Source organism: Cryptotermes secundus, unplaced genomic scaffold (assembly GCF_002891405.2).
Source record: "Cryptotermes secundus unplaced genomic scaffold, Csec_1.0 scaffold1182, whole genome shotgun sequence".
NCBI classification, from domain to species: domain Eukaryota; kingdom Metazoa; phylum Arthropoda; class Insecta; order Blattodea; family Kalotermitidae; genus Cryptotermes; species Cryptotermes secundus.
Genome location: NW_019737098.1, coordinates 647,813 through 673,881, shown reverse-complemented (window position 1 = coordinate 673,881; position 26,069 = coordinate 647,813). Strand labels below are relative to the sequence as shown.

Below are 26,069 nucleotides of genomic sequence, written 5' to 3'. Positions count from 1 at the left end.
ATAAACTACTTCGTGACAGTGGAAGCTTCATGCGTGAAAGAGACCTCGTTGTACAGTAGATCGACGCGTTAGCAGAACTGAGTACAAGACACGTTCAAAGTAATGAAGTATATTGCAATTACATCAAAGACTTTTCAATGCCTACAAGTTAGTTACTGTAAATGTTAAAAGCTAATTTCAGAGAATCAGTTTAAATGTGTCAGGATGTTTGGGGGCGAATAACACGGCAATTAGTGAAGTAACAGTTGCGATGATGTCTCAAGAGCCAGCTCTAACAAGAGAGTTGAAGGCGCCAGACTTGATGAGAGGCATGTGAATGACGCCTTAAAACAATAGACGCTTTCTGACATCTTCTGTGTTGTGGAAGGACTAACTATGTAGACATCCTTATTTATAGTGATATAAATTATACATGAACAAGCAGTGTTTTCCTTTTGTATGAAATTAAATTAAGATTAAGGAAAATGAAACTGAATTTTTATAACTAAAATTAATTGACTCCATGGAACCCTTCTTTAGAAGCTGATATTCGCTCACTCACTCAAGAAATTCCTTGTTTCTTTACGTCTCCTGAAGGTACATTGACATATTCACAAGCATCATTCACTGGTCCCTATCTTGAGCCATATGAAGCCAGTCCACATGATCATGTTGTAACATGACGAATGAAAGCCGGAATGGTGGAGCAGGAGCAGACGTTCATTGATGAACAACGGCTCGGAAATCACGTTCCCGCTAAAACGAGTCTTTGCCAGGTAGCAAGTTGCTAAACACGATGTTACTGTGACAACAAACAGAGTAACAGAAGACAATTAACTGTTCGTTATTGTGACTTATATTCGGTCCGCGTGGCATTTATAAAAAGGGAGTTCATTCCTGTATTCGAGGCAGTGAGAGATTCCTCAGAGTATTTATCAGCCAGACGTCATTCAGTAGGCGTTCAATGTGTGGGCTGTTCTAAAAGGTAAATCTATCCCTGTGAGTGTACGTGAAGCGAAACGATAAGTCTTCTTACATATTCTCTATAATTTATTTGGAAACAAAAGCCTAATAATACGTTAAACTGAGTAAAATGGTAATAGTGAAAATGTTTTAAGATTATTTTACTTTTCAGTCAGTCTGCATAATTAATCTGAAAATTTTTCATCCTGTGTTGTGCTGGTATTAACTGTATATGGAAATAACCGTTGTGATACGAATAATAATAAATTACTCATTTTAGCTACTATATGTTTCCGTCGCTTTGTATATTAAATAGGAACATTTGTTATTGAATAACGACCTCATTAAACGTGGTTCCATTTTCTACTATATTTATAAATTATTGTAAAATGGCGAATTACGTTTACGAGACATGTGATGTGAATAGATTTTAGTTATATACCATAATCCATAACGGGGAAATGGAGTTCGCCGCTGTTAAATAGATCTTGCTAAATTAATCAGTGTCTATGTATATAAATTGAAATGAATAAACGATATTAAATGCATACAGAGTGTTCCAAAAGTCACTTAACTGGTTATTAAAATATGCTAAAAATTACACACTGAACTAAAAAATTCGAATGAGATCTTCCAAGTTCAGCGCAAAACTGTGATACTTTTCTACACATTTACTCTTAAGGTTTAAATGTGAACATTCTCGTTAATGCAAGGGAATATTCTAAGATAACGGAATTTCGGGTTACTCTTTATGAAAGAATATATATAAGAATTACGTACGAGGTGGTATCGGAAAGTTCCCGGACTACGCAAAAAAATGCTGGCTTAACTTACTCAATTTTTGGCTACCATATCCTTTAAATAGTCTCCTTTTGAATATATATAGCGATCTCATCGTTTTTCTCCCTCTTCAAAAGCACCGTGGGAGTCATTTTCCTTAATGCTGTCGAGTGCCTCTTGCAAATCCCTTTGGATGTCAGACACTGTTTCAAAATGTCTTCCCTTCAGTTTCATTTTCAATTTGGGAAACAAAGTGAAATCACAAGGGGCTAAGTCCAGCTTGTAGGATGGGGAACGAAAACCATGTTGTTGTTTGCAACAAAACTCTGTGGTTTTCAGTTACATGTGGACGGGCGCTTGCCATGATGAAGGAGCAATGCGGTGCATGTTCATATTTTCTTTTAAGATCTCCTGGCCAACTCCATAACTGATCCCAGCGGTGTCTGTGATCTCATGGAATGTTCGGCGACGGTTTTCGTGGATGCGCTCTCGATTTCTTTCAACATTTTCTGTCGTTATGCTGGTGCTTGGTCGCCCTGAACGTTTGTCATCTTCAACTGATACTAGACCGGTCTTGAAACGTGAATGTCATTCAAACACCACTGTCCGACTCACAGAATATTCTCCAAAAGCCTCACGAAGCATTTCAAGAGTTTCGGTAGCGGATTTACCGAGCTTCACGCAAAACTTGACGCAGACACGTTGCTCGAATTTGCCATCCATCGCAGACAAAATGAGACACGAATTCGATGAAGTACTCGTGTAAAAACAATGCATGTTCACAGGGCGGCGTCACGTGGCACAGTGATTCAATAGGCTTGCCTTGGCGTCCCCTCTTATCTTCTTTCGCCGAGACAGTTACAACAGGAGCAATCCGGGAACTTTCCGATACCACCTCGTCTATCCAGAAGACAGAGGGAGTACGTTCCTCCGAAACGTGTGTAAATATCCACCACGTAAAACGACGTGAGGTCCCGGAAGACAGCTATCTCTATTAAAACGTTACTTTTCCCTCAAGAGTCTATGGGGTTCTCCGCGGAAGTGACAAGTAATATAGAAAGTTCATGTCGCCTATTTTAGTTAGAGAGAGGGCGGAGAGAGTAAGGAGGATAACAGGATGAAAGGAACTGCAAGATTAGGCCAGACTTATAAACGCGAAAATACAGTAGAAAGCAGGGGGAGGGAAAAGGTGTAGTCTCCTTTCTTTACATGTAAGCCTACTTTTTATTTTTGCATCCTCTTTTACTCTCTCGCTTGTTTTTCATTCCATTACTTAATTTTATTTGTTATTTTAAAATTTAATTTAAAAACGAAATTTTCATTGCCGTGTATTTATTTACATTAAATGGATCTGAGTTAGATTTTCACTCTAATATTCCCTTCTTTTACTCTTGAGTTTTCTACAAACGTATATTCTGTCATGTAGAAAAAATCTATTATCTACTGTCCTCATTTGTAACTCCGGAGTATACGTGACCAGTCTCTGTCTCCATGAGCATGCGCTGTCCTGCTGAACTAGGCGCTGTTACAAACATTTCTGTTGGAGTAATACTGGAAAACATCAGTGAAACCAGCGACGGAAATGGGATGGAATGGCAGAGATAGGGAGAGAAGGAACGCAATGAGAATTTTTTACATTTGGGCATTTGGACAGTTCTGGGTCACTTTAAACCCCATTTCTTGTGTTAAACTCGCATTCAAATTACTCTTCTACATAAACAGTTATTCTCTGTGTCTTTCAACATTGTGACCTTTCCTAAGGGCTTCACGATGCGATGCATGCAGCCCTCGAAGTTTCAGCATCATTTTTTTAATTCGATTGGTGGGGGGTGAAGTCCAGCGGGTCCACTCGGCACGCGGCCACTGATTGACCTATTGTAGCCTACCCCGGGCGATTATGATGTTGGAGAATTTGGTGGAATGAAGATGGGTAGGGGAAACCGAAGTACTTGGAGAAAACCTGCCCCAGGCCCACTTTGTCACCTCAAATCCTACTTCGCCAGACCCGGGATCGAACCCGGGCCGCCGCTGTGGGAAGCCAGCGACTAACCGCTTGAGCTATGGCGCGGCCTTCAGCATCATTAGTACTAAAGCTCGCCATTAGACATGAATTTGAGCCAGTTTCATCCATCCCTATAACCTACTCCTTAAGATTCACGTTAATCCTTTTCTCATGTCTCCCTCGTCTAAGTGAATTTCCCAAGAAGTTGCCTAACTAAACTTCTCTATGCACAATAGTCCTCGTGTGGCTTTCCCATGCACTTCCCACTGTGGTCTTCTCGTTTTCACTCTCTTAACAGTGCTAGATGACTTAAAGGAACATTATGGACAATATTCATTCCCCATTTCGGTTCCAAAATGTTTATATTCTATCTATGTTCCATGTTCATAATTACTTCTTAAATATCTTGCTAGGATACTGGTTCGATAACTAATGTAATGTAACTGATCGTAAAGAGGAACCGGGGTGGCGTAATCAGCACAGCGACTGGCTACGCGCTGGATGATCTAGGAGTCGGAGTTCAAGTCCCGGTACGGTCAATAATTTTCTTTTCTCCACGTCGTCCAGACCGTTTCTGTGGCCCACCCAACCTCCTGTCCAGTGGGTACCGGGAGCTCCTTCTCCAGAGGTAAAGCGGCCGGCGAGTGAAGCTGACAACTCACCTCCAGCTAGTGCCGACGCCAAAAAAGTTTGGCTCTGTACATCTACTCCCCCATAGGCCTTCATGGCGTACTGTTTAATTAGTTAAGCAGAGGGACAACTTTGCCTTTACCTTTTACTGATCTTAAATAAAGAAGAATTGCATAAAATCCGCCAGTAAGAATTGCACCCAGACACCATAGAACGAGAGGCCTGCATAAGTAGAATGAAGAGGGGATCATTTAGAGAAACTGATTAGGTTCAGTCTTCCCTAAAACTGTAACAGCAGAATCAGACCTATTCGGTTGAATTTGTTTTAGCAATTACAGCTCTTTATATTCATATCTGCACTTCATAAACTCAAGAATGAAGTGTAGTATTGCTTACATTGCTAATTCTCTTCTAACCAGTGGGGCGGGTGTGATGGACGCAACACTTTACTTTTTCGGGTCATCGGCTGGGATTTTGGCCTCATTCCATTCTTTGCTGTGTTTTGTATGTTCTGATGCCCTTTTTACTGGTTTGTCAGGATCATGCTCTGTTGCCTTGCTACACACACTGATTCACGACACGTTTAATTGTATATTGTCACATGTATGAGTGACTGTAGGCGGGGTGTGGATTGGTGACTCGATTTATTGAAGTTTACAGATCATAACTACAAGTAACTCTACCGCTGTCGCACATTCACACACACTACAGTTCAGCGCAGCATGAACTAAGTCTTCCCAGTCTGCTGTGTCTTTGCCAGTCGTTGCCTGGTAACGGCTTTCGACGGCGGACTCTGGATTCCCGAGCTACCTCTGTGCCTTAGCTACCAGCTTTTAACAGCAACAGCTCACAATGACTGAACTGAAATTCTCTCACTAACTCACCAACAAACTCTGCACTTCCCTGCACTTCATTGCATTATATACTAACTGTCGAAATCGAAGTCACTATACGACTGGCGGTTTACCGCAAACAATTTCATCTTGGCGTCAAGCCCCTTGAGACCCACGACCATAGACTTTTTATATTTTAACTGAACCCTTGTGGTCACAGTCCTTATGGAACGTACTCTGACGAAAAGATTGGGTTGTCTTTTATGAATATGCTTGGCCTTTCGTGAAGCGTACGTATCGCACTTATTACATGTTATTGAAAGTTCTTTCTTTTTTACTACACACAAGTCATCAGTCAGTACAGGCTTTGCAAAGCAGATCATGCCTATCTTACGTATCTCATCCTACAACTGCAGCTTAGTCACTTGACCACCGCCAAGTTTACGCCTCTTATAATTTACTAAGTAACTGAATTCGGTCGGTCGCATGATATAACCTCGGAGCGGACCACATAGAAAATAGCTCCTCCAACAGTAATTCCATAGTTGCTCGCAGGACGCTGCCTAGCAACGACCGTAGTCTCGTGGTTTGTTTCGCGGTCGTTGCCTAGCAACACCACAATAAGAAACCATTCTTGTTTAGCGTCTCATTTTTGCATCGTTCATTGTCGTTCTGCAACACACACTACTCACTTCTAACATACTGACTGTAAGTGATTTAGATGTTTAACTGTACGTATGGACTTTAGGATGAGCAATGCATCGAGCTGCCAGCCTGAATGTTTTCCTTGCATTGGCCTAACAAACACATGTCTTCTTGAAGTATCTAAAATCCCTTCGTTCAGAGACCCTCCTATTCTCGTCTAGTTACAAGGCCACCATAACCCGCCTTTATAACTCAAGCGTTTAATGCACAAAGTTATCACTGCGTGGCGCCAAGGCGGAAAATAATGTAACTGCGCGACGGGAATATAAGATTGCCATAATAAATGAACATTTCCTTTATTTAGTGCAGTTTGTTTTGAGAGAACCCCGAACGATGAAAGGGCTCTTCCGGTTGTGTTATACAAGGCACTGTAACGCGAGATGCAGTTCACCATTAGTGGGGGAAGGAACTGTTTCCATTAGAAACACGAGAGTTGGTTCCACAATGTATCAGACATGTTTTGTGTAGCACAACCACATTAAAATATTTGCATTTCCACTGTCCCTCGCAACTATATAAAATTCCATTAACTCTCATAGTCATTAAAACAGTTGTGAAACGAATATATTTGTAAATATTTAATCAAAACACACGGCAGATGTAAGACATTAAATGTATACGGGTTGGTAGAAGGGACAAATGCATTATTTATCACCCTGCCCCGAGAGTAATCCCTGAAAGCACGGACTTTCCGAAAACAAACATCACACCATTCCTGCCTATGTATTATGAATTCGGTGTCAACTGTTGCAGCTACAGAGGCTGTCTGTCTGATGAAACGAGCTCTTTGAAATTGCAATACTTTGCTGGGAGACTTGCAGAGGTGATTATGGTGTTTGCGAAACACAAACTGGGGACATGTGAATACAGAATCTGTAATATGACATATGGGTGCTGCGATCGTTAAGATATAGCCAGCCCTTACAGAGAACGAGGTTACTGAACTAAAGTGGGCCTAAACAATGTCGTCATATTGAACGCTTCTTTCTTTGCATTTTGTTCATGCCAATGCGTTGCGTCACTTACTTACTTACTTACTTACTTCTGGAGCTGAGCCCTTCTTGAGGAAAAGCCAAATCTGCAGCTACTCAAGAATTTTCCAGTATTTTATGGAACCCGAAGATTCATTACCATGTTCACAAGAGCCCTCCACTGGTCCCTGGTCCCTATCCTTAGCCAGATCAATCCAATCCATCCCATCCCATCCTATACGTTGCTTCACTAGATATTACAAAATTAAAGTGCGAATATTCTGATGTCTTGTCACCAGAATGAAGAACGAACCGTAATAAAACTGTTACCAACAAATGCTTCCAAGATATAATAAGCCCCCCCCCATACACACAGTTTTATACATAATCTGAAGAATCTGCAATAAATGTATATGTTCAATAAGTACTGGTTCGTGAATGAATTATGCCTAGTGGCCTAACTCATATATTCTTTGTTTTGTTCACTTATGTATCATTCTAATGCTTTCATTGGGGGTCTTACTCAGGTCTGTCTGGTAGAGTTAGGACTGTGTATGTTTTTTGTTTATGTGTAGTTTCGCTATTTTCTAGTAGGTTAACTGCTAGTGTATTAGTGTGGTTTTCTAATTTTCTTATATATTTGGTATTCTCCCCCTCTTTTTTCATTGAACACAGATGTGATTTGTAGATCTTCGTGGGTCCTATAGTTGTTTATGTGCCAAGGTGCGTTCAGAAAGTATCGGAGAGACTTAGATTAAAAGCGCTGGAGGGTTTCGATGTAGAAATTGAAAGCTGTCCCTCATAGCTGAATTCCGTTAAGTCCATATGGGTTTCGAGTACTGCTTTATAAAGGAGAAGTTTGCTTTCTATTGATATTGTTGATTTTCTTGATAAGTATTTGGAAACCACAAGAACAAGTCAAGAGCCGCATTCACATTAAAAACAAATTAAATTCTTGGGATGATTACTGCTAATCAGTGGCCAATTACGTCATGGAATATTTTGAATGAGCACTGAGCATTACCTCAGTTGCGCTGACCACGTGAAACCCTCTATCCGCAAAAGGTGGCACTAACTTCGCCGACAAGCGGCGGTCGCTCTGTCGGTATAGTTGGCTTGCGGACTACAGACCATGGAGTTTGTTTGTTTTCTTTATTGTCCGAGCATTCCCCGGGAGCAAGCGGTAGCATATTTGGTTGGGGCACTATGCTAAATGCCGGAAGGTCACGAGTTCGATTCCCGATGAGTTAATTGGATTTTTCAATTGACCTAATCCTTCCAGCTGCACTATGGCCCTGGGGTCAACTCAGCCTCTAATAGAAATGAGTGCCAGGAATTTTCCTGAGGGTAAAGGCCTGCCGGCCGGCGCATAAGGCTGACAGCCTCACCGCCATCTGCGAACCAATTATGTAGACGATGCGGGACCCTCGACGTCTCACAATCCTGTGGGCCTCCATGGCCTGTTACAGGAATAGCTTTACTAAGCATCCCCCCCACCAACTCGTTGGTACAGCTGTATGGATGACACGTTTGTTATCTGTTCGTGTAGAGTGGAGGAATTATGAGAGATTTTACAACACCCGAACAACATACGAATATCAATTTCACTGTGGAAATAGAAACAACCGGTTGGCTAACATTCCGGACGTGAAGGCCAGATGACTTAGTGGGACGTAACAGAGTGCAGGAAATCCACTCATACGGTCCGGAAACAAAATGCTAAAACTCGTTCATTTTGCATAAAACATACTCAAATAGGCGTGTGTTTTAAAAAAAAATTACGCAATTTGATTTATTCGTTACACGCAATAATACATTGTATTTTTATTGCTAGTGGGGTGGGACTAAGTCCCTTGTACTGCGGCCACTTCTGGCCTATTGTACCAGCCCTAGATGATAGGTGAGGGTGATTGTGGAGCAATTGGTGGAATGAAGATTGGCAGAGGAAACCGAAGCACTTGGAGGAAACCTGCCCCAGCGCCACTTTTTCCACCACAAATCCCACTTGACCAGACCCGGGATCGAACCCTGGCCGCCGCGGTGGGAAGCCAGCGACTAACCGCTTGAGCTATGGCGCGGCCCATAATACAGGGTTACTACAAATGAGTCATTCCATTTCAAAACACTATATTGGTCGCCCCGTGCTTTTCCGTTTACACAGACAACCAGTATCCTTAAACTACCCGATACCACCTCAGAATGCTCTGTTTACATGGTGGTTCTTTTCTGTGCTCTGCTCTGAATGCACGCTGCACTGCAATAACAGACGAACATCTCGCATATTCCAACACACAGAAACTCTTTTCCGGCTTCGTCGCCATTTTGTGAGGCAGTGCACTCATGCTGCCAACTGGTGTATTGCGATGCAAACTTGGTGAATTTGCGGTTCTTTTATGTATCAGTCATGTTTGTATGTGTAATAGGTCGGTAGAACTGTTTTGTCCATCATTCCAAAAGTGGTAACCTAACGGATTTAAATGTGGATTACTTGATGATCATTCTATGGAACTGACATATTTAACTGCAACGTTATCCGACACTTTCAAAGAGCCGACAATATAAATTAAAAATGCATATCGTGACATGACGGCTGAAAGCCGGAATATTGGAGCCGGAGCAGACGTCCATTGCTGAGAAACGGATTGGAAATAACATTCCCGTTACAACAAATAACAGCGAACAAGTCGTTGCCAGGTATCAAGTTGCTAAACACGAGATGTTTCATAGCAATGAATAACCAAACCGTTGCTTGGGAATTAAGACATGGTTTTCAAGATAACGCATTCACGAAGAACAGCACTGGAATCCTTGGAGGCGGTGATTTCTATTCGGACCGCTTGGAAGTTATAAAAGTCACTGGATTTTTGAATTCGAGAAGTCAGAGATCAGCCCAAGATTCGTGAGAGTTTCGTCCGATATACTTCATAGAGATTCGTCAGACAGACGTCGTTAAGGAGAAGTTCAATGTGCGAACTGTTACAGTTGACTGTAATTGTAAAGAAGTGCAAAGAAACTCAATCGTCAAATGCAGAACACATTGTTATTAGTCACGCTAACCCCGAATACTTGACAATATTTTATTCTTAAAATAGAAAATATTATTTTTCTGTATGGCGAATTAACCGAAATTAATAAATATTCTTATACACGTATTTAGATATATTTTACACACCGAACACATAATCCTAAATGCTTTGTTAAAAACCTTTCATTTTTACTGTTTACTCAAAACCTTCAGTTTTTCCGCCACCCGGTATATGTGTCCGCGACTTACTGTCACTCTCCACAGCGGTACCGATGACTGAGACAGAACAGTTCTCCTGAACGTAGGCTTTTAGCTCAGCAATGACGAGACTGATTTCGTATAAGGTTTTGATGCATTTATTTGCCTACAAATTTTCCTATCTTAAAATGTGATCGGTTCACATTTCCCGGATATAAATTATAAGAGCGCCGGTCACGGTAGCCGAGCGGTCTAAGGCATGTACTGTCTTCGCTCGCTTGGAAACCGGGATCGTGGGTTCGAATCCCACTGAGGGCATGGATGTTTAATTTGTGTGTGTGCGTTCTTCTGTGTTTGTCTACAGGTAGAGGCCTTGCGACGAGCTGATCACCCGCCCAAGGAGTCCTACCGAATGTGTAAGATCTAGAAAAAACGAAGTGAACGGAAAAATTCATGGAGCTAGGCCTAGGTCCACTGGGGCTGTAGTGCCAAGGAAAAAAATTATAAGAGCACAGCAAACGAGGACACAAGGAAAGTTAATTGTATCCTTGTTTATTTGGTGTAAATGTCGGAATGGTTGTATGTTAATGAAGTGCTTTTGGCGCTCTGTAAGAAGGACTAAAGTCAATAAAAAAGAAGTTTTGCTTGATCCATTCTTACCGAGTACAAACTCTATACTTATTATCAAACAGAAATTAACCAAAGATATAGATAATCGGTAACGACAGTATTTTCGCCACGGAATCTTCAATACAGTCTGATTTGAAGATTACGTATGTGAGTGCACATAGGCTGCGCACTCATACATTCACATCATGTCCTGAAGGATTGCTGGATTTATTTTTATCCTTGTTTGCTTTAGGAGATCGTGACCGGAAAAGAGAAAGGCTCGTTTTCGGAAAGAGAGGGGCCCATCCTTCAGATAACAAGCTATCTATCTGTCTATCTATCTATCTTATGTCTGTTTATCTATCTGTCTGTCTGTCTGTCTATCTATCTATCTATCTATATATCTGCGAGCCTTCGCCACTTTTTCATTTTCTTAATCTATACACAGTCGGTGATACTCCTTTGATGGGGGATTAGCCCGTCACAAGGTCGCTACCTACACACAGAACAACACAAACAGAGAATAAACGCACAGAGACATCCACGCGTCGAGTGGCATTCGAACCCACGATCCGTGTTTGCGTGGCTTAGGACGGATCATGCCTCAGACCACGTGGTCACTGTTTTCGGCCCTCCAGTTAACTAACATAAAAATTTATTAGTGATACGCTTGCGATATGATAGTAATCCAGAGAAGGGCATCACTCTAGCTGCGAGTAAGGAATTGCATAACTGGCACGTGTAAGGTCTGAATAATTGATATTATCTTAGTTCAGAAGGGAGCGATGCTTATTCAACGTAATTTATACTTCAATCAGAGCTGTATAACCCCATCAGTTGATACAAGAAAGTTAGCTTGGGTGTCTGGGTTTGCACGAATTTATTGATCGGACACTAATTTAATTGGGTCTAAGCAATCAGATATGACAGTGTAGCTTTGTAGCAAAATAATTAAACGCTAAACTAATCGGTCCGCTACATTTGCATGTTCTCGTTTCATTAGGGTGGTATATGACAGACAATCGCAGTTCACAGAGCAAATAATGGATGAGCAGAGAAATATCTCGAAATTTCATCACAGGTAATAGTGAAATTGACTATCTAAAGATACAAAATGTAATCAACTCTGAAACATAACAGGATTATTAGTAAGCTGTATCTTCTGCTGAACCACAACAGAGTTCCTTAGCACTCTTAGTGCCTTTTTCGTGCAGCAGTAATTTCCAACGCCCTCTGCAGGATCTCATGGATATTATTTTTAATTACAGTTATGTCCACTCTTTGGGATGCACAGTGGCCTCGAGTGGGTGCAGCAAAGCGCTGTTTCATTACCTGAAGTACGAGTAGCCTCACTGTTCGTTATACGAAGCGGTTGTACTCCGTGGAAGTCGGTCGTTAAATGAAAATGCGTATTCCATTAATCTCATCAGTGAATGTAACGGCCACCATGCAAAATTATTGTAAAGTAACGTAAATAAGGCATGTACTGTCTTCGCTCGCTTGGAAATCGGGATCGTGGGTTCGAATCCAACTCAGGGCATGGATGTTAATTTCTGTGTGTGCGTTTTTCTGTGTTTCTCTACAGGTAGAGGCCTTGCGACGAGCTGATCACCCGCCCAAGGAGTCCTACAGAATGTGTAAGATTTAGAAAAACCGAAGTGAACGGAGAAGTTCATGGAGATAGGCCTAGGCCCACTGGGGCTGTAGTGCCAAGGAAAAAAGAAACGTAAATAAGCAGGGCCGCGCCATAGTTAAAGTGGTTAGTCGCTTGCTTCCCACCGCGGCGGCCCGGGTTCGATCCCGGGTCTGGTCAAGTGGGATTTGTGGTGGACAAAGTGGCGCTGGGGCAGGTTTTCTCCGAGTACTTCGGTTTCCCCTGCCAATCTTCATTTCACCAATTGCTCCACAATCACCCTCACCTACCATCTGGGGCTGGTACTATGGCCAGAAGTGGCCGCAGTGCAAGGGACTTAGTCCCACCCCACTAGCAATAAAGAAAACGTAAATAAGTAAATCAATACAGTGTATAGACTTGCATATACATAATTACATGCATACATACGTTTTTATAGTAGACAATGGAGAATATTTATTTGTAATCGGACAATTTTTTTTTCCTTGGTATTACAGCCCCAGTTGGCCTAGGCCTACCTCCATGAACTTCTCCGCTCACTTCGGTTTTTCTAGCGCTTACACCTTCGGTAGGACTCCTTGGGCGGGTGATCAGCTCGTCACAGGGCCTCTACCTATACACAAACAGAAAACCGCACACACAAAAATTAACATCCATGCCCTGAGTGGGATTCGAACCCACGATCCCGGTTTGCAAGCGAGCGAAGACAGTTCATACCAATCGGGCAATTCAGGAAATAATTTTTGGAGACTGAAAATTCAGGACTTCAGTTTCCCTAGTGCATGGATCAAGATGAAATCCCTATGACTGAGCAATGCTCTGTGAAGATATTTCGGACTGTATGTATAGCTGTACGCATTTTTGACGCCGTTAAGTATGTGAATGTGAGTATTTAGCCTCATGCTACGGCCGCCTAGCCGCTGTCAGAATAACCTTGATACATCCTGAACACGATGGAAGGCTGCAGCGAGAGTTTGGACGAGAACATGAACATAAAACTGATATATCTGCTGGGAGCTGCACCTTTGTTCAGCTCATAGATCATTGCTTTACTGATTGGGCTGTCCTCATTCGTCAAGGCAAATGTGTAATCATTCTTTTGCGGCCTAACGTTTCTTCAAGAAGAGACGTTCCAGCTTAGCATCTCAAAGAGCGTCCCATCGGGAAATTCCTGTTGATGTTTCTGTTCCTGTAGACATCAACTGGACGTGTGTTTTAAAATCCGGGAAGATGGAACGGAAAATGATGACCCACACTCGAGCAGACCGCGTTCAGGAAAGCACAAGGAGACAGAGATTGCAGGAAAGTCTATGAAGGACTAATGGAGTGAGGACAGGAGGAAAGAAAGAAGCCAGAATTATTGAATTTGTATTGAACTACAAGTAAATGTGATATACCGGAGGGAAGGAAGTGCGTAATAGGCTTCCCTGGTGCTTCCCGGCACAATACTCCTCCAGCTTACTGCTATCCTGTCATACGCGTATGACAGTTTCCGAGATATAGATTTTTATTTTGGATACCTTTCATCCATTCACCTGTATATATTATTATATATTATTCTGTTGGACTCCTGTATACAGGAGTACAAACAGAATAATGGAAACACTTCAGATGCTGTACGCATTTCTTTATTAATATGGTGCTGAACCACGTTTTACCTTCAGTACAGCCGCAGTCCATCTTGGAATGGACACATAAAAGTTTTGAACAGTCTCTTAGCAGAATTTAATACAATTCTTCTTGAATAACACCTTGAAGTTGCTTTAGAGATGTTGGAGATGGGAATCTGTTCCTCACTGTAGTCTTCAAAACTGACCAGAGTGCTTCAATGATGATATTCAAATCTAGTGTTTGTTCTGGCCAGGTAAAATGCTGAAGTTCACCTTCATGCTGTTAAAACCATGACTGAAGAGTTCCAGCTGTGTGAATGGGGCAGTGTCATCTTGGAAAACTGCATCGTTGTTCGGAAATAGCGTCTGGAACATAGGATGCTTCTGTATTACCCAACATTTCCACTTGTTCCCTTTCAGTAATTCGACCATGAAGTGTAATAACGGGACTAACAGAATACTGTACCGCGATATTGCTGCTCAAACCATCACATAACCTCTCCCGTGTTTCTCTGTTGGAACCAGGCACTCCGGATTGTAGGCTTCCTTGGGTGTTCTCAAATGTAAACGCTTCCTAATGTAGGGAACAGCGTGAAGGATGACTCATCTGAACATATCACACAAGCGTTTCCTCTTGTCTGGTGTTCTGATTTTATGGACTTTACGCCAACGTTTATGCATCTGAGCACTACTTTCAGTAATCAGAGGTTAGCAATTGCAGCCCTACCGTTGATGCTGGGTTTGTGAAGCTCACGTCGGGAAGTTTTTGTAGAAACAGGGTCTTCAGGATGAATATTCAGTTCTGCTGTCACCTGTGCTGAAGTAGTTGTGTGCATTATAGGTTTTAATACCATTCATAACAATAATAGAAAATTTATGATGACACCATAAAGTTATTCTTTTTCTTAACTAATTAAGCACTACGCCATGGAAGCGTATGGGGGAGTGGATGTATAGATCCATATTTTCTCTACCTCGGCGCTAGTTGGAGGTGAATGGTCAGCTTCACGCCCCCGCCGCTTTACCCCTGGGGAAAGAGCGCCTACCCATTGGATAGGAGGCTTGGTGGGCCCCGAGAGCCGGTCTGGATCACGTAGAGAAGACTCAGAACTCCGACCCCTCGGTGGTCCAGCCCGTAACCAGTCGCTATCCTGGCTGTAATATGACACTGCAGCATTTAAAAAATTATATGCAATAATCAGCATCAGTCCAACATATTTTGCATGCTCGTCAAGTTGCTATTATTCATTTTTATAAATTATTTTGAAGGTACATAATTTTTATATATTTCTGTCAAACAAAATTTTATGATCATACACATTGTGGCGCCAGTATTTCTTCCACCTCAGAAGTTTACACCGTCACGTATGTTGGCGCTGATGATAGCAATATCAAAATCAACCGGCCGGGGTTACCCAGAGCTATGATAATAATTGCGAATTTTAGTATTTATAATAGTGATTGAATTGTGAGACGGACAAAAACAGACTGCTAATAGAGCTCTGAATACGAACATATGTCTGTAATGTAATAAAATTATGAGTGGTGTAAGACAATGTGACCCACCGCTCGAACACAGAAATTATTCCCCACTCCTCCCCACCTACTCCAGCCTCACGTGCACGTGGGAGGCAGACACTGTACGTCGGGTTTCATAAGAAGTTCATAGGACGAGGAATTGTATTCCGCATATGGCCACGTTTCGGGCTAATTTTGTAGTAATGAGAAGAGTGTGAAGTCTGATAAAGTTGGGAATCCTCTGGGCGTTCCCTCGCATTACTCTAATGATATTACGGAGAAGCCATCGTTGATCCTACGCACACGGAGATATTTCCAGCTTGCTCGCTTTGCAGCAAGAGTGGCTTATGCCAAGCTTCGGAATATTCATAATGGAGTAAATTCCTGGTAATTTTTAATTATGCATCAAATATTTTACACGTATAAGAAACAGATGAAAGTATGGAAATGAAAGTCTGTAGTTATGTTTAATCTTCCTGTTTTCCTTCTTAAAATGTGAAAAAGAGTAAAATTGTCCTTGTGCTTAGCTAATTAAGCACTACACCATGAAGGCGTATAAGGGAGTGGATGTATAGATCTGCATTTTCTAGATCTCGGAACTAGATGGAGGTGAGTGGTCAGCTTCACGTTCCGGTCACTTAACCCCCAGGGAAAGAGACCTCGGTACACATTGATACAAGGCTGGGTGGGCCCCAGAAACGATCTGAACGACGTTGAGAGGAAAAAAAATCTTGCCCCTACCCTCGCCTGTCCAGCTCCTTGCCAGTCATTGTACCGACTAAGCTGTCCCGGCCTCTATGAAAAGATTAAAATACAAAAATTATCTATAAGGGGGTGCTGATAATTCTTTGGCTTTATAAAGGAAACAGCGATCAACGGGACTGAAAAAATGTATTTACTCTACATATCCCCCCTGATTTCCACGCATTTATGACTTTGGTTTGGTTATGCTGCAAACCACTCGTCCTCAGCTGATGTGGCCTCCTCAATATTCGAAATATTTCTTCTCGTGAGGTTAGAAAAGAGGCAATAATTCGCAGAGGCCAAATCAGGTGAGTAGGCCGGATGTTTCAGAACTTCAGTGAATATCTACCAATTAACTGATTGAGAGTAAACCGCCAGTCGTAAAGTAACACTGACTGACTGTGACTCTGTTGAGTTAGTTGCCGTCACGAGTGAGGTGAGAGCCAGCTGAGGACATGAATACGGAAGCAGAGGAATTTCTATTGTTGGGAACAGTTACGTAGCAACCCCTAGTGTAGACATAGAAGATTTTGTGTGGTCTTCAGGTTGTGTGTTCATACGTGAAACTTTATCGTTCCTTGTAGCTGCGAGTTATAAGTGCACTGAACCCTGTTATGAATGCAAACCACGTGACTATGAATTGGAGGCCTATGATGATTCATATATAGGGCCAAAGAGATGTCAAGAACCATCTGGGCTGATATTTTGTCATCACCGATTTAATAAATACACATAAAACAAAACTAAGAGGGATTTCTCCAGTTTAATACACTTCTACAATTAAAAACCAAATTTTCACACCAGGAAAGTCTGGTAGGAAGATAATTAAAGGAGGAAAAGTTATTATCAAGGGTAATGCATCTTGAAAGGGGGAGGAATGAGTAGGGGCAGCTTGAAAGTAAATGGAGTATTTATAAAAGGCAAAGAATGAGACGGAATTGTCTTGGCGCTCTTCAAACGCTCTTTTCCTTTATTAAATTTCTCAATATACCTCCATTTCTCCCGCTATTTCATACAAGACGTTAATAAAGGAACCTCCTCTTGATAAAGATAATTTGCATTGGCCACGAAAGCAGGCCCACCTGAGCAGTGCTGATGCACCTATAACAGGAAGAAACAGAGCAGTTGCTTCTTGCGAGTGCGGACTCTTCCTGTCACGTCGGTGGTGTTTCTTGGTATGTTATTTAACGACGCTACCCAATGGTAGGCTGACTGTTGAATGGGAAAGAATCTAGAAGGAAGCGGTTGTGACTTCATCGAAGTAATGCACAGGCATTTTCTGCAGCGTCAGAGGAAAACAATGGAGAACTACAATCAGGATATCCTGTGACTCGAGGGAGGTTCCAATTGATGACTCCACCCGTCCGAACACACGCTCAAAAGTCACCTCTAGGCCAATATGTTCGCTCGGAAAGGACGTTCATCCCATAACATTTTCAGTTAGCTTCAGCATACAAATTCACTGTAGAATAGAAGGTGCTGTTTGGTTGGCCTTCCTCGTTTTTTTCCTTGGCACTACAGCCCCAGTGGGCCTAAGTCTACCTCCATGAAGTCCGTTCACTTCGGGCCTTCCTCATTTAGCAACTCTTATTCCATACTAATTAGAATACTGAGGCCGCCCCATAGCTCAAGCGGTTAGTCGCTGGCTTCCCACCAGGGCGGCCCGAGTTCGATCCCGGGTNTATTATGTATTATGAGAGGTGGTGGGTTTCCCCATGCACTTAGACCAGTTATTGGTCCATTGTTCCTTTTAATTTCTACTGTCGCCATACCCTACCGGTACCGGTGCGTGCCATCAGCCCCCGTAGAGCCAACGGGGTCGGCCCCCGGTACCTTGATGCTTCCCCCATCCACCAGAGGCATTGGAGACTACTTGGGCAGGAAAGGGCCTGTAATTTAGCTCAGAGGTCTCCTAGAGACATGAGGATCTTTTACGTGCCGTAAAGCTACGACACGGGACACACGGCTTAAAGTCCCTCCCGGAGGACTTGTTCCCTGAATTTTTCCGCCCTTAAAAATTCCACGACCTCCGCCGGGTTTGAACCCACATACCTTGTGTCATGAGGTGGGAACGTTACCCCTAGACTACGGAGGCCGCTATCAAACCAACCAACCAACTAACTAACTAAACTAACTGTCTGTCCGTCCGTCCATCCATTTATCGCTCTACAGCCCCTGTGGACCTTGGCCGCTTTTTTCCCTTAATCTATACACTGTCGTTAGGCCTCCTTGTACGCGGAATCAGCACGCCGCAACACAGAACAACACAAACACAGAATAAACGCGTACAGACATCCATGCCTCAAGTGGGATTCGAACACTGGGAGTGCTCGAGCGGGAGAAGACGGTTCATACCTTTGACTGTGATCGGTTAATTGCTAACTAGCTCTTAATATAACAAATTTCAGGACACTACAGTACTAACGTAGTGTAGACAAGTGAACATCAAAATATATTTTCTGAAACCTAACATTTCGGTTGAGTGAGCTACATTTTTGTTTCTTGTTCTGAAGCTCCCGGATTTAAACTTCGTCTGGAGACCACAGGTCTCAGAGGGATTTTATTGGTTTCTATCGGAGCACAACATGCAGTGCCGTGTTTTATCTGTAGTGCGTAGCTTTGCGATAACATACTTCACGTAGCGGTGACGTTCTTGATTTGCATTCGGAGGTACTGCGTTTGAATGTAGACATTGATACGGGTTAACCTGACTGATATCTCTCGCTGTAAGTATAAATCACTCCGTCCAATGTGACCTGTAAGTTTTTTACTACATGAAAACTTAACACCCTTACATGTTTCGGTCTCTGTGGACCATCTTCAGAGGGCAAACATCACTACAAATAGGAAACCACCATCACATAAGTTGTTTAGACGTAAAGTACGTACACTTATATGCTACAATACATAGTACACAAAATAGAACATTTCACAAACACAGCAGTTTCCTGGGAATGTAAAGTTTTTTATAAAATTGTATAAAATTTCTTGATGCTAATTAAAATTTTTTTTGGGATTGTCAGTAATTAAAATTCGTAAACCATGCAGGCTCGTGTTCGTCCTCCCATCGTCCCTCTTATATGGGGCAGATATTGTGCCACCTGGCTATCTTGATGTGGAGGTTCTTTATATCGTCCAGGCTTTGCTCGTGGCTGCTGTGCTGTTTTCACTGTTGTGTTTTCATGTAGTAAAAAACTTACAGGTCACATTGGACGGAGTGATTTATGCTTATAATTATTAGTGTGACGGACCAGAATGAAACAAATCAAACTCATCTTTCGCTGTTTTACTCAGTTCCAGGCAAATTTCGAAACAGTTTTTCTGCTGGACCACGAGAGTTTGCTTCCGGATCCTTTCGAATTCATCATTCGCCAATAATTCTGAAATTCGACGCCAAGTAACCTGAGATATTGACAGCGTCGTACATTAAACTAATTGAAAGTAATTCGTGGAGCTGAGACCTTCTTGAGAAGCCGCCAGTTGTGCAGCTACTCAAGAACTTCCCAACATTTAATGTAATCAGAAAGTTAACTTCCGTGTTCAAAAGGGCCGTCCACTGGTCCCTGTCCTGAGCCAGATGAATCCAGTCCGTACTACCCCATTTTTTCCCTCTAAGATCCATTTTGACGTTATTCACTTACCTACGTCTTGGTCTTCCCAGTGGTCTCTTTCCTTCTGGCTTTTCCACCAATATTCTATACTCATGCTTCTCTTTCTCCTTCGTACTACATGCCCAACCTATCTCATATTGCTCAACTTGATCATTCTAATTTTATTTGGTGAAGGGTACAGGTTATGAAGCTCCTCATTATGCCGTTTCTTCCAACCACCCGTCACTTCATCTCTCTTCGGTCAAAATATTCTCTTCAGCACCCTGTTCTCAGAGGACGTGCGGTAGCATAGTTGGTTTAGGCACTGTACCACAAGCCGGGAGGTCGCGGGTTCAATTTCCGATGAGGTTACTGGAATTTTCATATGATCTAATCCTTCTGGCTGCAATGTGTGTCGGAGATCGACTCATGAGTACCAGGAATCTTCCTTGGGGTAAAAAAGCGGCCAGCGCGTAAAGCTGACGACCTTACTGCCATCTGTGAGCCGACTGTAGAATTTGTGAGAGCCTCGGAGCCTCACAATTCTAGGGCCTCCACAGCCCGTTACATGAATAACTTTACCTTTTTTTTTACCCTTTACTGAAACACCCTCAGTCTATGTTCCTCCATTAATATCAGAGACCAGGTTTCCCACCCATACAGAACCCCGATCAGAAATATAGTTCTACATATTCTAATTTCTAAGTTTTTACAGAGCAGACGAAAAGACAGAAGGTTTTCAACTGAACGGTAGCAAGCATCACCCGAATTCAGTCTCCTGGTAATGTCCTCCGGAATCAAACTGATTTGTTACTATTGTTGCGTAGCGCATACCACACAGAAAACAAGTCACGTGATAACTATCTCTCCAGTACATTGGCGCTCTGTCTATTGCCTAAGAACAAGATATAAACAGTCGCCCTATTGTTGCGTGAAGTCGATCAAGCTTTTCCCTAGCTATACACGTTAGAGTACTTTCAAATCAATAAGACAATATGAGATGTGAGACAATGTGTGCCATAATCCACTGTCTTGCTTCCTTACAGCCGTGACAAAACCTTGGGGTCTAGAGACTTGGTTGCGCCCTTCCATAAAACAGAAGAATTTTGTTTTAGTGGGATGACCTGAATTTTATTCATATTGCAGACGGAGCCAAGGCGTGACAGATATCCCATTGCCCTTTATCCAGACAATGCAGATCGACATCAAGAATCCTGCTAGGAGAGAAGACATTAATATAAAGAGAGCGTTCACTCCATCGACTGGAGTCCTCTGTCCTTTCTTTGGTCTTCTACCGCGTTCAGCAATTTTAAAACGAGGATTTCACTTCCCCTCTTCAGATTACTTCATGAGGATAGTCTTAATTACTTTGTCATTCCGTAATTTGAGCGTCTAATCTCGACTGAAGAATTTCTCGCTTTCTTGCCCAAATATTGAGGGACTAGTGCGTGAGAAGTGATGGGACTTCTAACTCTGCTATTATTATAGAAGAAAATCAGTTAAGTCTTGGTACAGTTACAGAACATTGTGAACAATAGCGTGCTTTGGTTCCCTCTTAAAATATTCACTTCGAATTCGAACCTAATTATACGCCATGGAGTTAGGATGAAATTTTGTTTTTGACTAAAACAAGGGGAGAATGTTATTATTAGTTAATTACATGAGTTTCCTCTCGCTCTTTCCTTTTATTTATTCGAATTATGTCCCTAGGGCCACGTTCATACTACTAGAATAGTCATATACCTATGTATCTCATTTTACACTTCATATTTCCGGCGATTGGATAACCGAAAAATGAACTGCATCCAGAGGGGTCCTTCCTACGAAACTGACAGTCACTAACGTGCTTAAATTATCGGGCTTTCATGGGAATTGAAAGCTCATTATCCTAAATAAGATTAGAAGTTCGTTACGATTGTATATTAATACAATTATTGTGTTTCTAGACATTATCCATCGTCATGTTTAAAATGAAAACACAAGGATTCGGAGACTGGATTCTCCGCTCCGGAAAATAGGGACTAGCTCCATCGATTGGGCCCAACTGAGTAGGTTCCACCTGAAGACGAAGACAGAATCAATTCTCCGAATCGTTGTGTACTTTAAATAAAAAAAAGACAATGTCCAGAAACACAATAATTGTGTTCATTATCGTGGTCATAAAATCCCGCCACCGGACCTTGTCCTGATCAAATGATTCAGTCAACTTCCTGCAGATTTTTCCCTTTTTATTATTTGTAATATCGCACAACCATCCACACCTGGGTCTCCTAGGTGAACTTTGCTCTCCGATTAAAATTATGCATACATTATGAAATTTGTCATGCGTGCTACATGCCGCGTCTACATTAATAACTTCGAACATCAGCAACGACCTAATAAGCATTACCGTATGCCAATATTACGTCACACCGCAGGCACAATTTTTAATTAAAAGGAAAGGAATCTGAAATGAAAGACGCAAGAAAGACACAGTCTCTTAAACTCTAATTAGGTATTCAATGAAGAAGGCTGGATAGATCTGCATATCAAAGGAACTTCCTAATGTATCCTCTTCGCCAAATATTATTATGATTCTGAAACAAAAGAGGATAATAGGGGTGAGGATTGTAGCATGCGTCGGGGGACTGAGAAGGCATACACTATTTTGGCCGCAAATGTGAAGTGAGGAGATTATTTGGGAGAAGCGGGCTTAGACGAGGGGATATTATTAATTAAATTTTGAGGAAATAGTTTGTAAGAATATGGAGTGGATTCATGTACCTCAAGCTGGGATCCAGTGACGGACGGTCCCATGAAGACTATGGAAATTCTTTGCTGTCTGAACTTCACAAGAGTGACTGCTCTTATTGGACTTAGTTCAGATATCGGCCACGCCATAGCTCAGGCGGTTAGTCGCGGGCTTCCTACCGCGACGGTCCGAGTTCGATCCCAGTTTAGGTCATGTGGGATTTGTGGTGGACAAAGTGGCACTTTGGGCAGGTTTTCTCCGAGGACTTTGGTTTCCCCTGCTAATTCTCATTCCACCGACTGCTCCACACTCATCATCTAGCAACCGGGGCTGGTACAATAGGCCAAACAGTGGGCGACGTCCCAAGTGGAGCATCCCACGCGAAGAAACTATAAAAAAAATATTTCAGATAAAAACTGGGAACCACTGTGATGATTGCGGGTCTTCCTTAGTGTGTCGTTCGGGCTACGAAGCTGAATATATGAGAATCTATAGTAGACTGTTATGTTATTTCTTTTCGCTTCCGGGCAAATCATTGTTCCGCGAAGAAACGTGCAGTTCGTCCATATGCAACACCCTGCCTCGAGTCACGTGATTGGATAGCGCGCTGAGAACCCGCGTGGGAGGCAGAACTGTATTACAAGATTGTGACGGAAAAGCGGAAGAACAAGGGGTTGTGGAACAAAGCATTTAATTACCGAAAAACACGACAGAGAGAGAAGAGAGATAGAGAGATTGAAAGAATGAGAGACTGTCACTTGTGGGAGCTGAAGAACTGCGTATCTCCGTCTCATTTCTCTAATCGCAATATGAATTGATATAGCAAACTTATTGCTTATTAATGCGCGCCTATGTAAAGGCTGATATTTATTGGATTCGTATAATCTTAATGCAGAGACACCCCTTTCACATCTCGGTCAGAGATGCCTCATTCCTAGACTTGAAATGTTCCTATCTTAGACAAATTCCGAAGAAGTGCCTTTGGACAGAACACGACTGTCTCCTTTGAAATCCCTGGTTTCTCACCATTTGTGGTCATCNCCCTCCCACACCACTGCTTTCACTTGTTTACTTGCCCTTCCCCCCCTTCCCTCTCTGCTCTCTCGGTATATTCTTCAGTCTGCTTTACCGTTTCTCACGGTGTTGTCGCTTGCAGATTTCTTAAACTTTTTCTTCAACCCTGAAGGTGGGGGCGATACGTTCCTCCGAAACGTCGGTTAACACCACATATACACGGTGCCAAATCCCAGAAGACTGCTTTCTTCAGAACTTACTGTTATTTAACTTATCATTTCTAAGGTATGGTTGTCTATTTATTTATTAGTTACTTAACACTGTGGAGCATGACTTTCGGCTAAATAATAGATAAACATTAATTTCCTCTCTCTCTCTCTCTCTCTAAGAAAACACGCTATGTCTCCATTGCAAACAGCACCTACTTAATATTTAAGGACGTAATGACTATATATTCTGAGAATCTTACGTAACCACAAATACACTCATTCTTCAAAATGAGCCCTTTAGTCTTATTGCAGCCGGCGGATAGAGTTATAACCGGCCCTTAGAATTTTAAATTCTGAATTTGTTGTAAACAATATAAATAAAAACCCAGTTCATACCCGACAGGAAACATAATACGTTTCCACTACCGGTTAATGCTATTTAGGTCAACGTCGCTGTTTATTGTTGTGACCCAGGTTATTAATGGGTGTGATTAAATTTAACGACGAAGTGCCCTTATGTTCAATTTATTAAAAATGTACTATAAGTCTCCTAAATTAGAGTAAGTTACGTGAACCAGAGGCTGGCCAGCCGGAAGCCAAAGTTCAGATCAACTTTACACGTAGCACATTCCTCAAGCGTCCGGCTTCAGTTGAATTTTTCATAGAAAATGCTGACACATAAGGAGAACACAGAGACAAGTCTCGCTTTCGCACCACAGGTTATCGGCCAGGAGGAATTTGCCGATATTAGGATTTTGAGTGAACAGAATTTTCATGATGTTGACTTTTGGGAGCTAGGACAGGAGAAGCCGCTAGCACTCTGACGCTCGGAGCAGTCGACTTTAGAAATCGTGTTGTAGGAAGGAGACGTAATGGAGTCTCACGTCTCCATCTTTACATTCTATTGTAAGCGTGACTACTTGCCTGTGTTCTGTCCATTGATTGTTTGTTAATATTTGATTTCTGGTTCGCTGATTAGGACATGAATTTTGGTATTAATGGATAGTTAGGATAATATTTGATCAATAATTTTAGAGTATAAAATTTGGGTAATGAATTGTTAAAGTGTAAATTTTATTCCATTAATGTATTATTAAAATATATAATTTTTGGTTCAAGGATTGCTGGTTAAGATACAAAAATCTGGTGTAGTAATTACGTGTCAGGATATAATACTTGATTCACTAAATAATTGTTAGAATATATAAGGGTTGACTTATAAATCGATCATTAAGATATATGATTTGTTTTACACGTGTTCGTTAGGAGATATACTGTTTGATTGTTGGGATAAGAAATTTGTTTTTTACTATGTAGGTTTAAAACAATTTGGTTAACGGATTTTACGAGGTAATTGCAATGAGTGCAATAGAATATTGTGTAAATTTTATGGTTGTATGTATGTATGTGCCGGTCACGGTAGCCAAGCGATCCAGGGCATGCACTGCCTTCGCTCCCTCGGAAGCAAGGATCGTGGGTTCGAATCCCACCCAGGGCATGGGTGTTTAGTTTGTGTGTGTGCGTTTTTCTGTGTTTGTGTACAGGTAGAGGTCTTATGACGAGCTGATCACCCGCCCAAGGAGTCCTACCGAATTTGTAAGATCTAGAAAATCCGAAGTGAACGGAGAAGTTCATGGAGATAGGCCTAGGCCCACTGGTGCTGTAGTGCCAAGGGAAAAAAAACTTGTTGATTTGCTTATATTTGTTTTTGTTTTCATATGTTGAGTGTTTATTAGGATATTCGTAATAATTATGTAACTGGGTGGAGTGGGAGCTGTCCACAGATGTCTAACTGGTGGCAATTAGATGGGATATTCCAAATTCTGTTGGTGGCCGCCTAGGATATTAGAATAATTTGGATGTCGCAATTGTGCGGCACAATTTGAATAAGATATTGGAGTGCCTCACCCCCGGCTTGCACAATAATAAACAGGTAGAAAAGGGGGGTGGCACAACATTATTATGAGAACCATACGAAACACGCAAATGCACTCTACAGGCAGAAACAGAGGTTTAGTATGGTAAAGCAAGTGGTTCATGTAGGGGGCTCTAAAGGTGAAAGGGTTAACGTACGATTATCGACTGCAGTTCAGAGTATGAGAGTGGAACGCACCAGTGACCTTCTTAACACTGTGAACTTGTGTTGTGCCTTTTTGAACTGAAATGTGAGCCTTTCAAGTTCAAGGCCAATACTTCGTGGGTTGCGTCTATAGTGGGAGTAGGAGTCAGCTAGTTCTTTGTGGGATGTATCTGTAGTAGTGGTGGTGGTGGTGGTGGTGGCGGCGGCGGCGGCGGCGGCGGTAGCAGTAGCGGCAGCAGTAGCAG

General features: G+C 42.1%; 1 protein-coding gene across 1 annotated transcript in view; it reads left to right on the top strand.

Annotated features, from left to right (window-relative positions):
- Positions 1–24,588: 24,588 nt before the first annotated feature.
- The window catches only part of LOC111870211, an 80,817-nt gene continuing 79,336 nt past the window's right edge, over positions 24,589–26,069 (top strand). The window contains exon 1 of the mRNA XM_023862309.2: positions 24,589–24,650. Within this exon, the coding sequence (XP_023718077.1) occupies positions 24,617–24,650 (34 nt within the window). The 5' untranslated portion in view covers positions 24,589–24,616. The remainder of the gene's footprint in view (positions 24,651–26,069) is intronic.